Raw genomic sequence first — 18,411 nt, 5'->3', positions numbered from 1 at the left:
CACTCGAGTGATCGATAACTCTACCCATTCATGCAACGCGATGTAGTTTAACCTATTCGAGGTCCAATAATGGCGACACCAGCGGTCAGATAACTAGGAACGGTTTTCTACTTGCAGCGTCTCCGCGACGCGATAACTTCTCGCGACAAAAAGATCATTAATCATGTACACCGTGAATTCGTGTTACACAAGAAGCATGGGAAAAAGGGGGGCTTCGAATGCATCGAGTCACTGCATCCCGAGGATGTACAATCGCGAATAATAGGAGAGTAATAAGAATCGATGGAAGGATTCGCGCGTATCATTGGGCATCTTTTGTCAGTTCGAAGATCCTCGACGCGATAAAGTTTTAATAACAATTCCTCGTTAAATTAAACGACGATGGAAGTTTAATTACTTGAACCGGAACTCTGGAGAAAATGGCGGATATCTTCTTCAAAATATATTCACAGTCCAATAGTATTGAAAAAAGGAGGCGTCAAACGCCATCCTTCGTACATGATTAGTATAATACCGTGGCAGGTCATTTAGTGGTATCCTTAGCTTTGTACAGACAACATCTAAATGCAGAACAATGCTCATTATACATTGTATTCATAACCAACCGATTATAAATTTGGATCGAGTTTATTATTATTCACAGTATCGTATTTACAATATCCGAGTGTTTTGACAGAAGAATGCTTGGTGAACGGCCATTGGATAAACGCTGAAAGTCCCGAGCGTGTAAAGCAATCGACGAAAGCAGGCTGCGTTTGCGAAACAGGATATTTCTGTAGTCGAACTTTCATTGGGTGTAATTTGGTGGTGGTCCCGCGAGCGACCGAGCACTTTGTGTTTACCGTGAACCGGCCAGGAGAAAAGGAGGGTATGGAATTCGGCGATCGTGGCAGTCGTTCCGCGAGATTGCGTGGCGAAGGGTTAATTAAATGCTTCGGGGAAGTGGATCTCAACGCGTAGGGGTCAGTCGATGAACCGTGAATATTCGCCACGCCTTTCTCTTAATAATCGTCGTGTATACATTCCGGTCAGGCCGACTGTTCGCGGCGACAAACGCTCGGGACCGTGCAAATTGCTACGACGATTTCGTCCGCCAGATCGTCGATAACGTTCCCCGTCGCGAATGTCTCTGACACGTCGGTGAATTATCGCGCGTTCCATCGTCGTCTGACGAGCCGGCTCAAATTGTCACGGTTAGACAAGCGAAATTTTTATTCGCATAATAGACGTCGAATACTCGCGACGTTCGTCCATCGGGGCGGTAAAATTCGTTTAAAATTGCGGGAAGAAATTAATCGAATACCTCGACCTTCCACGATGAATTTTTTTTAAATTGTTTGAAAGCTTGCGCGGACGAAGCGGAATTTATTGAATAGTTTCGTAGGAAAGTTACACTTGGAAGTTCATACAATTCGTCAACTCCTCTTTTAATCAAGTTCAAGTTTTAATTTCTGTCGCTAAAACCTGAAATGTTAACAAAATTACGAAACTTTGAAGCCTCGACGGCTTTTTAGTAATATTTGAATGCGTCCAGGTGAGATCGTAACTAGTCTTTTCAGTTTAAACGACAGTGTACCCAGTGGACGGCTCGTAATGTCTCCGGACAGCACATAGAAAATGATTATACGCGATCTCTGTTTTACGGTTGAAAGTAGGTACCGTTCGTGGTATTCGCTAGGAGCTTAGGTCTGCCTATTAAGCGCGACGGATTAGGGATGAAGTAATTGAACTTCTTTTACGAGCGTCTTCTCTCCTGTCCTCTCACGCAACGCCCAGCTCGTAAAACGAACGTGAAAAGGTTTTATGGGTTACTTAATGGAGAGTACATCTTTCATCGGTGCAACGGGCCGACTTTTTCTCGCGGGAAACGTGCAACGTCGTCGATACAATTGCTGGATTAAGACCGATAGGAGCTTACACGACAAATTTTTCTCTGTATAAAATCTTAACGAAAGGAACGTGTACTTTGCATGGATAAAGATTTGCAATTAAAACGAATCGAAGAAGAAAACTTCCGAAGCTTGGATGCTGAAACGTCTACGTACGGCCCTGGGTGGGATCGTTACTTATATCGCAGTGTTCACGGTAGTTTCCGCTAATTTTCGAGCATTCTTCCGTCGTTATTAAAACGAGCTTTTAAAGCGTCGCCGTGGATGAAGTAGCAGTTCGAAAAGTTGGTACAAGTGCTTCGCGTAATTACGCGTTCTATTCCCTTGGTCCGTGGATTCTCTTTAGACTCGGCAAACGTTAATTTGCTCGCGTTTTCGCCGCGCGTTCGGATGCTCCTTTGTGTCTCCGCGGTACGGACGGTTTGTATAACCTGGTAAAAACAACGGGAGCAACTTTTAATTATGCGTCGGATAGAAGAAGAGCTGCAACGCAACGCGACGCGACGGAAATTTCGGCGGAAATAGTATACGCGTAAGGTTTTTTTACTTTGCCTTTGATTAGGGGAGTAATCGTTTTATCGCGGAATAACGTGGGTATCGACAGTTTTCCGGTGGAAAATAGAAACGTTGAAACAGGTCGATAAAGGCACAGAGATAGAACGTACAATACAATAAAGATACACGGCAATAGCTCGCAAATTATAGAGGCTTCTCATCGTCTAACTCTCGCGTAATTGTCCCCGCTAATTGGAATCTCTTGCAAGGCCGATCACTCAATTAGTAATAAATAGTATTTAATCGTATCTCCCTTGCTGTGACAGTTGCTCTGGCGGAGATAGATAACAGTGGTCAATTCCTGAAACACCCAACCCCCTCGCCACCTGTACAGAGAGCTACAAATTTCGTCGATCGAATTTCGAGGACGTACAGGCGCGACCAAAAGTTCATAGGTTTGCAAACCTTTTTCAATCCACCCCCAGCAAACCTATTCCAGGTCAACGTCTATAAATATTTTTCATCGACTTGTAAAAAGTGCTTACACGCGATCCGCGGTATAATTGAGGAGTATTCGGGACAGAGATTCGTTATTCGATATTATTGTCGGAATAAAAGTTTCGCCCAGTCCCCGGTGCATCCGAGAAGAAAAAGTAACCGGGCAGGATAACGCGATTACTATACACCAGCAACCGTTCTATCGAGTCCGACAGGTAGGTGGTACACGATCGACCAGTTTAATTCACTGTCATCGAGATTATGTTAATCTCGGGCGGGGAAGCGGTGACTCGGCAGAGTTATTCGATCGGGCGCAGAAAGCCTCTCCTGCGGATCGTTGCCTCCAGGATATTGGATTATGTTTCACTGTTAACAGGTTACGTTTCATATCTCACTACGGCAGACATGCAACGCCGCGGAGCCAATGCCACGGCTAATCGACTGCGGGATCGATCATGGAAACGAATCGCCGCTGGCTCGCGATCGACAAGCGCTCGAGATTCGCGTGCTTCGATCCTCCGTGATCCTTTTCTCGCTTCGCCGACCGGATGCCGCGCGATGCCAAGATTTTAAAGGCTAATGGACGCGTGTGTTTTCAGTAATTGGGGTTCGCGAGCGAATCATTTCTCGAAGCGATAATTTTCCGTCTAACGAGACTAACTCTTTCACGTATCGATCTCGTGCCATTTAGAAAGATTTTATCTTCATTCGTTTAGTGGACTTAAACTAAAATAAGATAATTTACTCGCTAAAATTGCAGCATTCATTTCCCAATTTAAATGTGCGTATGTTACGAGCGACTGAATTTTTCTAAAATTTTATATACGAGTTCCAGAATCGCATTTTAAGGAGAAAGTAAAGAATTTTTTTCTCGAAAGTACGTAGGATTTAGGGAGTATGTCTATTTACCAAAAATGCTTGTAATTAACCCCCGCAACTAAAAATAATTTTTCCAAAACGATTCGAAATTCTTTAATTTCACTGAAAAATTTCAACACCTACTCGAATTTTTTTCTCGAAACTGAGTAGGATTTCGAAGATACATCTATTCAATAAAAATGCTTGTAATTAACTCTCGCAACCGAAAATAATTTTTCCAGAACGATTTGAAATTTTTTTTTCGCCGGAAAATGTAGGCCCTGTCGATTTTTCTTAAAAATTGGTTTTCGATTTTTAATAAATTTGTTTGCTGCGCTACAGAAAAGTTGGTTAGTACTTTTTTGTAGGTACCCATGAGCTCTACTTCCTCCCCAAATTTCATTGTAATATATTCACTTTTGTGGGAGTTATGGTCATTTGAAAATTGGACCACTTTTATGGGGTTTTTCTCACTTTACATGGTCAAGGAACAACTCTTCGAATATTTTTACAATTTCTACATATTCTTCACTAAAATACGCGTCGTTTGCATTTCGAAACATTAAAATCCCCCAATCCGTTCAGGAGTTATAGCATTTTAAAGATACGCATGAAATTTCGAGGTACCATTTCTGGTCTGACATTAGATTTTCGGTAATGTATTTTTTTCTCGAAAGTGCGTAGGATTTTGGGGTTATGTGTAATGATAAAACATGATTGTAATTGACTCCTGCAACTAAAAATCATTTTTCCAGAATGATCTAAAATTTTTTTTTCGCTGAAAAATTTCCACTTTCTATTAGGCGTCAGATAGTCCGAACACTACTGTACTAGTTTTCTTGATTTTCTTGATTTTCAATACAAAACACCTCAATGAGAGTGACAAATTTCCATTGGAGAGTGGTGTTCACTCAGCATGAGAAACTCTACTTAGTGACGTATCGACAGCCTTACAGATTTGTGAATAACATTTTAATGAAACCTCAATCAACAAATTGGTATTCCTGACTTTCGTCTTAGTTTGACTCGCTCTTGACGTCTCCCATTAAAATTTATCCCCAGAGATAGCGGAACACCCTGTATATCGTGCGTCCGGACGTGTCACACCGCAAAGGTGCGGACATTGCACTTTCCCGGCGCGTAACCACTTCGTATTAGCATAAATTAGCCGGCTGCCCGTAAAACGTCGTAAACCCTTGCAATTGTAAGGTCTTCGCTTTGATGTCGGAGGAGGTTGAATGATCGTCGCTCTAATGGAGCCCGGCTCGCATACCGTGAAACGCTTGCTGAGGTTAAACGCATTCTTTGACATAATTCGCGTAATTGTGGCACGGTATTCGCGCGCTCCTAAATGGACGCTCGGAATGGGCACGGTTAGAAGCCGTAAAACAATTTGCACCCTGCGAACGGTGCCAAAATCCTTCAGTGGCTTAATTCTCCTACGGAAACTTTGCGCAGTAAAAAGTAGCGCGACGGTAAATTCTTAAAAGCGTGGCTTTATATCGCTGATAAAGGGAAATGATCATTGGCGCGGCTCGGGGGCGCGGGAACTTTGGCGTCGGACAATTAGAACCTGGCACAAGCAAAACGAGAATTACGAGCTTCGTATTCGGGGATCTAGAAATTTATTGGGATAATTATTTTGGAACGTTAAATTTAATTATGGCCCTCGATTCTTTTTTAACACTTAGGCCCATTCACTATTTTGTAATGCGTGAAACTTGGACTGTTTCGTGACTCTGTCTAGTACTGTGAATAGCTAGTTTATACAGTCTCCTTAACTCTGATTACTAGCACTTTGTGACGTTGCAACTTTTACTGGACTCTGTAATTTTTCAATTTCTTTTAAATGCTAATGGTTTCTTGACGCCATGTCGTCCACGAAGATTGAATGGCGTTAAACGAGGACGAACTAGCTCATCATCTTGTACCATTTTCGCGCGAGTATCTGTAACTATACACAACGAATCTTCCTACATTTGTATTATCTAAATGTCGACGAGAAATTCTATCGAATAGTCTGCTTTGGAGTGGTTCAGATATTAAGCCGTGAAGAATTTTCTTGTAAATATTTTTACCATCCTAAACTATATTTAAAAGTTGTAACCTGGTGTTTCAGTAATTTTTTTTTCGGGAAATTTCGGGAAGAATAATCCTAAATAATTTCGGGACGTTTGGAGCATCGAGTGATTCTAAACAGGGGCGTATAATAGACCGAAATAAATGTACGCGTCACGGACGTTCGCGGATCAGTTCTTTAAATAAAGTCCGACTGGGGCGTTAATACGGGGCGCGAGAATTGGGTTAAGCCCGAGTCTGTTACTCGGCAATTAAGGCGAAAAGGCGCCGGGGGACCCGGTAGTCGGTCCAATTACACCAGACAAGTCAGCCCCGTGGCATGGAAAACCGTTGCTTTACAATTAGCCGCCAGCCCGTCTGCCAGTCTGGCGCAGAAAAGTCGATCGTTTCGCGTGCGTGTCGCCCGATGATGTAAACCCCGTTGCACAGCTGCCTTGGTTTATACGCGGAGGCCGTCGCACACGCGACGGTTAGTCACCGCTTAAGGATCCCGTTTAATTAGTTGATTTATCGCGGACCGGGCCGCGATACCGTCTGTATTGCTGTGAGAATCGCATCGGAGACCCAATTTTTATTTCGGACCATCCCTTTATAGCAGCTCGCCATTAACTCTCGCGTGACTCACACGGAATTCTTGGGTTTATGACTTCACGTCGTCGTTCGACTTCGGCGAATCTGCACTGCTTCAGATTCCCTTTCTTCGTCGCTTGGAAAAACCGAAGTTTGCTCTGATGGATCGCCGAAGTTGTTGAACACGATTCCCGGCTAACGTTCCCCGCCCACTCGGGCTCTTTCGAGCACGGGAATTTTAAAGCAAAGAAAAATATCACGGATGACTAGATATGATCCTAATCTTCGTCAAAATGCTCTGGTTAAAAGTAAGCTTGGCGTGAAAAAATTGTTGATTGTTTACAGTTACTCCCGCTTGAGTCACTGTAAATGAACAAATTTTGTTTTTTGGGAATTGAACGAGTCTGTTTTTTCATACATTGGTGGTGTTTAAGGATTTGTGATTGAGTAATTAAGTATTACTAGCCCTTAACAGAAAACCTACTTTGGTAATAATAAATGGGAAGAAATCCACAAAAAAAAAAAGACAAAGATCCTTTGCATTGCTATAAAAGAAACGCTCCGTTGGTGATAATACAATCTACTGAAAACAATCAGCTGGTAGAAGCTCCCGGAGTACTTGGCGTTACGCAATGCTCAGACACGAGTCTCGCGATAAAAAAGGCAGCGTGTAAGATTCTTCGTGGCATAAATTACGTTCGCCGAGCGTTCGTGGAAGCGTCGCCGAGCGTTTAATCTGTTTCCCGGCGCGCGGACCTCTCAGAGAGGTGTTTTGCGACGGCGAATCGCGCCCAGAAGGTTTTATAGTCACCCACGTCGCGGACGTGCCATTATTATCGTCGTATATTCTCACATTACGGTCCACGCGACACGTCGTGGCCGCGCAGATGCTCGTCGAGAAAGAAAAGCCTCGCAGCGCGCTTCCTTCGCACGGAAACGCGCCGCGGGCGCAGCTGCGCTCTCTCCCACGCTCGACAAAAATCCACGTACGCGCAGCTGTAACGCGCGAGGACCGAAACTTATTTACAGCCGTATATATATGTGTGTGTGTGTGTGGCTGGTCTTGATTTTTTCGCCGCCCATCCATCGACTCCGGGAGAAAAACCGTTCCTTTGAAGCTCGATGGTTTCCAAACTTAATAAACCTGGCTACTTTTAGAATTCTAATTATCCGATGGGCTCTAGACACCCGGTGACGGGCCCAGAAAACCTCGAGACAGGGCTCCACCCCTCAGACATTTTAAATAGGACATTTGTTAAGGAATGCAGAGATCGAGGGGATTTTTAGTACCCCCTTTTTATACATCTATCGATTTAAAATATTTTGTATAACATGGCGAAAAATTGGTATGCACCAGGTAATGTTTACTCAGGTTTTACTTTCGAATAAATTTAGTTTGCGTACGCACAATGGAAGCAAAAGATTTGTAGCGAAACCCTGAACCGCGTCGGTTGATTCGAGCGGATTCTTTTTGGGCAATGTCGCAGGAATACATACGTGCGACACGGACTGTATGTAATTGCATCTGCGGCGCGCGTCCCGATGCAAATCACGCTGCCAGACCGTTCCGCAGAATTAAATTCCTCTTTTTGACGGGGGACACTCGCGTTCCAAGATTTTTTTCTGCGGAGGCTGTTTTAAAATATCGCGATCGTCTCTTGATGGACGTACCGCGTATATGGAACGAGGACTGTTTGAAGTGTAACGTAATTGATGTTCCTGGCAGCGTCTGTGTGTGGAACGTGCATAAACGGATTGGATATTTAAATTTCAGGGAACGCGTACGGTACGTGCGCGGAATCCGCGCGACTAAAAATATTCTAAATGCGGGGATACCTTTAACGCGTGCCAGAAAAATATCGTATTGTTTGGGGGCGTTATTAAAATGTGTTTTAACGTAAACGCGTTTCGACGACACGATTATAGGAATCGGTTCGAAAAGAAAGTATAACGTTATATGAACGCGAAAGAGTATAATCTACGAAATATATGTCTCACAAATAGTCTGCAGTAAATTAAACAGTGTTTTAGCAAATTCTGAACATTTCAAGTCGGTCGATGCGCAGTAACGAGTGGAGGCTTTAAATTTTTTAAGACGTAAATTCTGTAAATTTTTTACATTTCCGTCGTTCCGAGCTCGAAGCAACGTAACGCTGTGCGAGATTTATTCAAACACGGCTAGTACATTAAGTAACTCTCCGAGAATCTCGTTTCCCGATCCCATCAAAGTTGGAACGTAAGGGACATGATTTAATGCGTCTGGCGTCACGATGCTGTAACTTGTTAATCCGATGAGTTCCACGTGGCATAATCAATGGAAACGCAATAAATCCGGCTCGATTAAATATCACGCGACTCCGCGGCGAAACGAACCGTCGTTCGACTATTTTTCCTCGGGTCCATTAATTACTCGGATGTAAAGTAGTCGTCGATACACGGTTGAAGTTTAAATTGGTTTTCTCGATACACGGAACAATTCTGAGAACAATTATCCGGGGCTGAGCAAGACGACGAAACTTTGTTCGTTCTTTATCGGAAAACGATACTGTTGTCTTGCTTTCCGCGTGCGTCGTCAGCGATCGAAAATAAAATGATTTAAAATGCACCTCGTCGCGTTCAGTAAAATCGATAACATTCAATTCAATCGTACAAAGTAATCGTCGAAATTAAGTGTTTCGTGGCTTCTACAATTTAGAACGAACATATTTTTGATATATAAATGGTATCTAGTTGCACCTTGCCCTTTTGCAAAATCGATGCATTTATCAAAAGTAACGAGCCAATTCCAGGTTGACCCGTTCCCTTTCCGCGATATCGAGGAGGGATTGCTCGCGACGCGTCTCGATCGAGCGTCGTAAATACTCGACGCAGCCTCGCGACAAGAAATTTAATATAGACGGTGAAAAATGAACGAGCCTCCAGGTTCATTTATCACGGCTATTTATCGGCCGGAGATACACTTCGATCAGGAAACTTTCCAAATTGTCCCGTGAGGTTAACTCGACCCGCGGGACAAGTTTCCAGCCACCAACAACTCCAACTCCCTTCGAAGACCAATAATCTGGGGCAAGTGGATACGAGGCTTGGGCACAAGTTTCGCGATAATGTCGAAATACCCCTTTCCCTCGGTCAGACTTTGACCAACAACATTTTCGATCCACCGGTACCTTGGATCGTTGATCAACGCTTGAAAACTACAAGGGTTAACGCCCCTTTATTTTCAATAAAGTTATAAAACAATCTAGCTATTATATTGTAAAACTCTGCTCTTTTAAAATTACAAGGATCATGAGTCTCGTGGACCAGGGCATAAATACTATTTTCTTTTTGAATTCTGGCAAAAAAAAACATAGTTAAATGGTGGAAGATTTCAGGCATATCACAAATATTATTTTTCAACAGCTAAATGGTAAATTTAACAAAAAACGAATCAGTACTGTGCCAATAATGCCCCAATACTGTATCGGATGTTATTCTGCTTCCTTTAATTGAATATCTGGATACCTACAACGGATATTCGGGTTGTACTGTAATTGGCGATTATTCTACACGAGAAAATGAATCGAAAATATAGAATAAAGTTTTTCCATACGAGTCTTTGTTTTCGAGATAATTGACGTCGAAGCTTGTTTAACGCGGCTGACTATTATTCGTCATTTCTACTTGCGATTGTGTACAGGCGCGTTGACGTTGACGCTGCATTGTTTGTTTCGATGAATTTTAACTAGTTGGTACACAATAGGATCGACAACAGATGATAATACAATACCAGAACGCGATCAATGCTTAAAAACATCTACGTAAGTAGAAATATCGAGATATGGTCAGACGTACTGAATCGCAACGCGTGCTCCGCTGATTCTCAAAATCGATTTCCTCGAAAACAAAGAGTCGTACGAACAAATTTTATAGGATCTTTTCTGTTCACTGTTTCGTATAGAATAACTGTATTTCAATGGTATATTATTATAAAGTTTTTTTGCATGGTTTATTTATAAAGATAAAAATTGTAGCCTTTGAAGTATATTCGAGCGAATGGATTATCAAATCACTTTTGTATAAACAGTTAAAAAAGTAAGACAAAGGTTTTGAGGGCAAACAGGGTTGGTAGAAAAGAATGATTATTTAACTTTGTAAATGGTTTTTGTTAATTTTGTCGTTCGAATAAGAAACGACGAATAATTGTGATACGATTAAATAGCATGCATCAGAATTTATAGGGATGGGGTTACTGATCAAGCATCGGTTACACGTAGTACAGCATGATCGAATGCAGTCAATCCATTCATTAATTAATCTAATTGTGATTTATACGCGTGTGTAGCATTTACGAAACTGTGGTCTGGTCGGAATCATGGACGATTTTAGCGTGCTAGTTCAGAATAGTTTTAATTCCTTATATTCTATATGAATTCTAATGAAATATAGATTTAATTTTGTTCTAAACGCCGGATATCATCGGTAAATATTTTCTTTCACCTCCCAAGCGTCTCAAAATGATTATGTTTGCCAAACCAAAGACGACACTCGCGACGTTCTCGTCCTGGTAGGAACCGATAGCGATCGTTAAACGGCGGCGAGAGTGGTATCTGGCTAGGTCGAAGAACAAAAAGCCAGTGGCCGATAATTTTATTCGGGCACCGTGCTCGCGCCTTACAACGGATGCAAACTGCTTTGGAACCTCGCCAGAAGGAGCCGACCATTGAAATGTTATATGAATTCTCGTTTAAGGACGGTGGAAGCGAGGTAAACCTGCGGGCGGGAGCAGATTTCCCCAAGATCGCACGATTGTCGCTCCATTTGCTTGGATATTAATCTGAACGTTCCCCTTTCTGGGTCAACCCGTCCAGGGGGGGTAACCATTCTCCGTGCAATATTTTCTCTAGCGCGACTTTCCCTCTGCCTGAACTATTAAACGATTAACGATAACAATTCTGTCTCCTGTTCTCTAATAGAAAATCAAATTTCGGTACACATTGCTCGAAACGTGGTTGCAGAGGAATTTGCAAATTAAATGCGATTTTAGTTGTATTGTAATAATAATAGAACTGTATCGAAAGGTACATGTCAAGAATGGCCACCAATTTGAACCTTGCAAATTGCGAGTCTGAAAAAGTTTCGCGCTGAAGTGATCCCTTTAAGTGGGTAATCCTGTACGCACCCTGCGCGCAACGATGCCGGAAATTGGCACAATGACGTGAGAACGTTCGCGCGAACGCATTCACAGAAATTCCAGGGAATCGTAGGCACGCTTCCGCGAACGTTACCCGGTAAAGCCGTCGAAAATATACTCGGCGTCGGACGATAACGTAATTCACGTTTGGGTTCTGTCGCGGCGGGCCGTTCATCACGGCTAAAAGCCTATACCTTATCGAACCAGACCGATAAGGGGATCACGCCTACGCTGTTCCCCGCGAAGGTCACCCATGCTCCCATTGCAATCCGCGCAGGTAGACCTCAGGTGAATAAGGGACCACTTACCGTGAAACCTTCCTCTCTCGCATTCCCACGCCACGGAGTATCCACCTCGCGACTCGGTTACAACCTTCGAGACACCACTTACCGCTTCGTACGGATCGCTATAAATTCGTTCCTCCGATCCTGTTGCAGCATCATATAAAATTGAGGCACGAGAGACATCGTCGACAGCATGGGGAGAACCATCAGCCGAGCAGCTTCGTCCTCGACACGGACGAGCCCGACCGTGGAACCTGGGGACCCTGGTCCTCCTCCAGCTCCTGCTCCAGGACCTGCGGGGGCGGTGTCGCTCATCAGACTAGACAGTGTCTCGACATAGAGTAAGTTCTAACTTCATCTGTCATTTTCTCATACTTCTGGGAGCCAAGGATGCTGATTCTTTTTATTAGAACATACATTTGTGCCTCTGCATCGATTAACCCCTTAACGCTCATGCCCGAGTCTGACTACTTTGAAAAACGATATTTGTTTAATCTAATGATTTAAGGAATGACAATGTTTTGTTTTCTTTCATATTATACGTTAAATACAACATTGTAATTAATAATAATCGCATTTTTATATAGCTTAGAAACAAGTCCAATAAAGAAAACTGATCATTCTTGGTCAACACGAAAAATATGAGCGTTAAGGGGTTAATTTAATTTTTCAAACGTATACTATTTAATTTTGCTTAAATTTGCTCGTACAAGGAATGGCCACGAAAAAGAATTTTTACCAATATCTCGTGAATGTAAAAATGCGTGATGAGCTAGTAGCCTCATGATCGTGACACTTGACATCCAGTCCAGTCCAGGGGTTTAATCCAACCTGGATTATTAATCTAAAATTAACGCAATAAATTACTATATCGTTGAGAGCGAATGAAATATCGAAGGTGATTAGAATACACTCGATAAAATTAATTTTCCCCGACGATTTCCGATTATTTTCCGGCCGCGAATATATTCATAGACTTTTCCCGGGGCGTATTAATATTAATTAGAACATAAACGGACCGGGTAGGGCCGCGACGAGGAATCCGTGACCCCGAGGACCCGGAAGACGCCCCGAGGCTCGACTAATGGAAAATTAATTTTTTATTCCGTCATTTCCCGGCGAAGATGGCTTTCCTTAAATTCAATCCGACCGCCTCCGACGAGGTTTCCACGCTTCGAGGAGCCCGCTGGCGGGATTTTTGACGGGGGACGACGGAACTTCCAACACGGAATCGCGGTAAATCCTTCTTATCTGACGGCCGGGGCCAAGATTAATCGCGACTACTTATGCGCTTTTTGTCGTGGCACGCTATCTTGCGGAATTTTTACGCGTCCTAGTTGCGAAGGGACCACCGGATAGGGTCGATTAACCCTATGGTATGGTTGCAGGCTCACGATCTTTACGCTGGATCCTCTTAACGCTGGCTTAACGAACTTTGGAATATTTAAATAAAATTGATTCCAGATTTCACACTTCACTCTATCGTCTGTTCACTATATTATTTGTAGAAAATAATTCCACGTAGGATTATTTGACTCATCCACAGAATTCTAAATGTTCCACGTGTTCCTCGATACGTAGCCGATGAAAGATTTTTTCAGTGCCTGTGGTGGAAAGATCTCTTAACGATCGCGATTGCGTAAAGCGGGAAAGGAGGAAAACGGAGTGGATCGGAGGCGAAATCGAGAGTGTGCCCCGTAGCTAATAACACGTTTGCACGGGCCGAGAAAGCGGCCTAATCGGCCCGCGAAGGCATTTAACGGGAGAAATAATTTCGTGGTATCGAGCGTGCGGGGTCGGAGGTCAGACACGCTCGATCGCGTAGACGCGCTTTGATCGTGCAGCGTTTACAGGTCTTTTCAATTTACGATATCGAAGCGCAACATCCGCGCGCGGAGGCTCTGAAATTAATTCCACCCCCCCATGAGCCTGTTATTAGACTAATATCGCGTCGTGACCGGTCTAATGAAACGGGTGTAATTTCTACACCCGGTAATTATTCGCAATTTTACTTCCATAAATCGTACTTTTAACGGATGCTGTCTCGAGCTGCGACGAAATTAACTTATTCCCTGTATCGTCGAAAACAAACGAATCACTGTCATTATTGTGTTAACGCCGGGAACGAAATCGAGACAAATAACTTACTTTAGAAATCTTTGTACGTATTATGAGCCCTGAAGTATTCTATACACAGTTTTACATCAGGGTTTTTGGAACAGTAAATAAATATACGATCGAGTATGATTTGTCTAAAGTGTCTGATCAATATTCGCTATTTCTACTGCAGACTGTGTTTTTTACGTGTTCATACAATTTTATATCCACTAACTAGTTCCAGTAGACTAGAAAACAGTACAACCAACGAAAAATATACTAACATACCACGATCAACCCTTAAAAACACTAATCTAAGTAGAAATATCGAGCAATGGTCAGACGCGTGCCTCGCGAATTTTCAAAATCAATTTTCTCGAAAACGAAGGGTCTCACAAATAAATTTTATTCTACATTTCCGATTCACTTTTTCACATAGAACGCCCACATTGCCGCTTGCCCCACCAATTATTGCTCACTCTTTATAAAAAGAGCACAAATCTGAAAATTACCTGATTTGATCCTATTCGAACTTTGAAATTCTACTTAAAAAAATAAATATAGCGTTTGAAATATTTTCCCCAGCAATATGTAGCGTTCGTTGGGTTAGATTCTCGCATTTCATTGCAACGGGGACGGGTAAATGTAATCTGTCCGAAAGGGCGCGGGAATTATTGAGAAACCGAGCGCGTAGCGCGCTTTTTCCCCGGGATTTTCCTCCGCGGAGCGAGCTGTTGGTGGTTTACGGGGCGAAAAAAAAATTCGTTGCTCTGCTCTTCCTTCGTGCTTCCTCGAAAGAAGCCCGTTAACGAGGAAGCACGCCCGATGCGCGATTTAACGGAGTGTGAATTCCCGATTAGAGATACGAACGGTCGCGTTTCGACGCTCGATGTCGGATCTGACGCCAAGCGATCGAGATTCGAATCGATCGGGAAATACTGACGTAAGCAGGGAAGGCGCCATTCGTTTATTCGTACGCTCGTGTCGCTCGAGTAAATAAATTTTGGAGCGAATTTCCACGAAGAAGGCGATTATTCAGACAATTGCAACTTTTACTATTGCAAAGTATAAGGGTATGGCTCGTATTAGAAAATAGAAAATTTTATTTAAAATTTGAACATTTTGTTCTTAAGATCCCCAAGTTGGGATTATCCACTTTCCTCGTAAAGTCCAAGTTTCATTGTCTTTGTCTCCCTGACCCCGCTTAAATGGATCCCGGCGGAAACTCTGTAAGAACGTTTTATTGTTGCAGCGACAGTGGCTACAACAAGTGTACCGGTGCATCGAGGCGATATTTCTCCTGCAACATCCAGGTGAGTCTATGAAACATGGCGATAATAAACGTCATAAAAATTCCATGAAAAATAATTAGCCGGTGAAACGAGTTCTCTTTGTCCGCATTTAAATCCACCGTGCCCGGATCTAGGCGCAGCGAACGTTATTTCTCTTCTTTTCAATGCACATCGGTTTCTTTTGTTACAAATGCAACGGATAATGGTGGAAAGAACGTTTAATTAAAAGAATTCTAATTCGAGTCGAATACAGGTAGAACTCCAACTTTAAAGATTTATTATAACACCGGTATAACCGAAACGTTTGCGTATGGAAGGATTAAATAATAGATCGTTTTGTTATAGTTTGATGTTTGCCGGTCTAGAATGGTCCATGGCTGGCAATGGTTCCTCCGTTTCTGCCGAAAATCCAACCATCGGTTCGCAACCGTGAATCGAATCCGTACTAGAACTTGATTAATTGCCGTGTAACAGTGGATGATTTATGCGATTTGCTTTAATAGATCGAACAGCTTGACAGTCTATCAAGAGGCGTCGAGCCATCGACGCGTGACGCGGGCTTCAATTATTCGCATCTGCACGCATACTAGAATCAATGAATCGAATCTGGTAGTCCTGTCCTTCGTTTATAGACATCTTCGAACAGAATATTCACTTTTTTCAGATTTAAAAAAGGCCTACTCCGAACGACAAAATAAATTTTGTTTTATTTTTTTAAATAAAAACTTAGGGATTTAGGGATGTCTCAATACATCATCAGCCTTAAATAGATACACCCCCGGATGCATAATAACATCGAGAAATTTCGTAAAATCGAAAGGTCCATTCGTTTTTTTCTCAGTCCTTTGCAATTGATTAAGGAAATATAATTTCTGATCGAGGATAAAGGGTGGATGAATTTATGCTACGTGGCGGTTGTCCTTAACCTTTGAGCATTACAATTTCCCCGTGGAACGGTTCGACGGTCTTTAATAAAATGATTTATATCATTATTTAATTCCGTTCGTTAAATGTCAGCCGCAGCCTGCGTGAACTTTGAACCCGCGGGACTCTCGAGGATGCCTATCGTTTACGGTGTGGCCCACTGAAACAACTTTTGTTTCTTTATCGGTGGCCGTCTTCTCTCTTTCTACTCTTTAACTCCAATCGATCCGGCATTACTCTTCGCGCCGAGACCCGTCAAACTTTCATTTAAAACCACTTAATCAACGCGATGCTGGTAATCTCGTTCCTTTTCTCCCGCGGCTCAGGTGATTTTGACAAATTGATTCGATGATCGATTAAACCGGCGATCGACGCGACTTCGATATATAAGTTTCCCGTCGAAAACGGCTTTACGATTCCTTTGTACGCCCCTCGCGATTCTTTCAAATTTCCAAACTATTTTCGTCGCTTCGTACGAAGTTGGAACATATCAAAATAATTTTAATCGTTGGTTTCGTTGGTTCTTTAACGTTTCTGTTTACTGTACCACGAGGTCTGAGTCTCTAGAATTATATTCCATCGCGAGAATTTATATTGCACGATTATTCCGTTTTCGATTTCCTTCGTGCATTTACCCGACCGAGAATAAAATTCTTTCACGGCGGCGGGAAGTAAAAAATGGCGTGCAAACGCGCGGTTTCTGCGGGTGACGCTTTCAACGCCAGCAGAGACTGACGTCGTGGAAATAAAGTGGAATCGTCGATTAATAATCGGGGCGAAACAAAGGGTTAAACGGCCTCTGACAAGCAACCGGTTCCTGGAACCATGCCCGCCGTTGTGTTCGAGGCGGATGGAGTTTACGAGGTCACGGGGACGCCGTAAAATTCCGCGTGCAGGTAGATATATAGGAAACGCGACAATATTCGCGAGCCTTTCGTTCGATCGACGCCATTGATCACAACGGGGGGATTAAAACTTTATCGAGGCAGAGGAGATCGTCTTTCGCGGAATCCTGTTCGAGTATACTCCGGGGGTGGGTTTCGAAACAATGTTGAAGCGGAAACCGCAGGACCTCCAGGCTGCAATCGTAAACACTCGCGTATGGAGAGATCCAAAAGCCGTGGAATTTAGGCGTATTTTAGAAAATTGGGGAAACTCGATATAGGGATAAATAAGTATGAGCTGCATAGGTTTATTAGTTCTGAAATTTGTCAAAATGGGTTCCTCGAGTTCTTGGAAGAAAAAGCTAGGAACGTTTCAGTCTATTTGACTTTGTTATTAACAATGTTCACGATGCTAGTGAAATTCATTTTTATCATAAATTTAATTCCAACGATGGAAATGTTATTCGCGTGATACGAATTCCCTGACCATTGGTGAAACCTTCATTCAAAATTCTGATCAGTGAATCTAAATTCTATTCAAGGGCATTCTCTCCGGGCCTCCATATAGCTCCTCTAAATTGGGTACGGTCAATAGCGTGTAGAATACGTAACCATGATTCACTAGTATACAGGAACAAACCTTTTCAGAATCTGAGCACATTGGTACACAGTTCCCATTCGTGTATTTTCTGTGTGTTTCTACAAATTCCAGAGGCTATATTACGCCGACAAAGGTGTTCCTGCGTTATATTCATTTTAACTCGTGTCCAATTAGAAACTATCTAACGAAATTAATTCAAACTGGTCGTAATTTGTCGCGAAACTTTCAGGTTTCGTTTGATATATCATTTCACATATTTCACCAAGTCGATCTTTGACACTACCATTACATCACTCATGGTAAAATTGATATCATAATTATTCTTTTATTAATTCTGAGGAGCAGAATTTCATGATACGTATTTTGAACCTACCTGTAAATCACCGAAAGGTCGTCAACTGCAGGCTTCGACGAAGTTTCTTTTCCAACAGCGAGACATTAAGCGCACGGTGGACGCGATTCTGGAATTATTATCGTTAAATGCAACACAGAAGGGGTGAAAGTATCCGATACTTAAACATTCCCAACATTCCGCGAACGCTAAATATTTAATAAAAATGTTCCTGTATCGATTCGACCGTGCTCCTTTCATCCCTGAAATTCCCCGCATTTCCGACCGGAATCATTATGGTTCTTAATTGATTTCGATGATCGTACGGAACACTTTTTCGACGCACGAAAAAACGGATTGCTCCGGGAATTCGATATTAAAAATTAATTTGCGACGCACACGGTCCACCGGATCCTTTCTTCTTCCGTAATTGAAG

The 18,411-nt window shown here is 42.7% G+C and overlaps 1 protein-coding gene across 3 annotated transcripts in view; it reads left to right on the top strand.

Annotated features, from left to right (window-relative positions):
* The window catches only part of LOC122399225 (papilin), a 114,653-nt gene that overhangs the window by 69,802 nt on the left and 26,440 nt on the right, over positions 1-18,411 (top strand). For all 3 annotated transcript variants that reach the window (XM_043399749.1, XM_043399750.1, XM_043399748.1), the window contains exons 3-4: positions 12,000-12,187; positions 15,196-15,256. In XM_043399749.1, the coding sequence (XP_043255684.1) occupies positions 12,000-12,187; positions 15,196-15,256 (249 nt within the window). The remainder of the gene's footprint in view (positions 1-11,999; positions 12,188-15,195; positions 15,257-18,411) is intronic.

This window comes from Colletes gigas, unplaced genomic scaffold, assembly GCF_013123115.1.
Source record: "Colletes gigas isolate AHSC1104 unplaced genomic scaffold, ASM1312311v1 Colletes_gigas_Sc00012, whole genome shotgun sequence".
NCBI classification, from domain to species: Eukaryota; Metazoa; Arthropoda; class Insecta; order Hymenoptera; family Colletidae; genus Colletes; species Colletes gigas.
The sequence above is the reverse complement of the archived record's forward strand: the minus strand, read 5'-3'. Positions and strand labels throughout refer to the sequence as shown.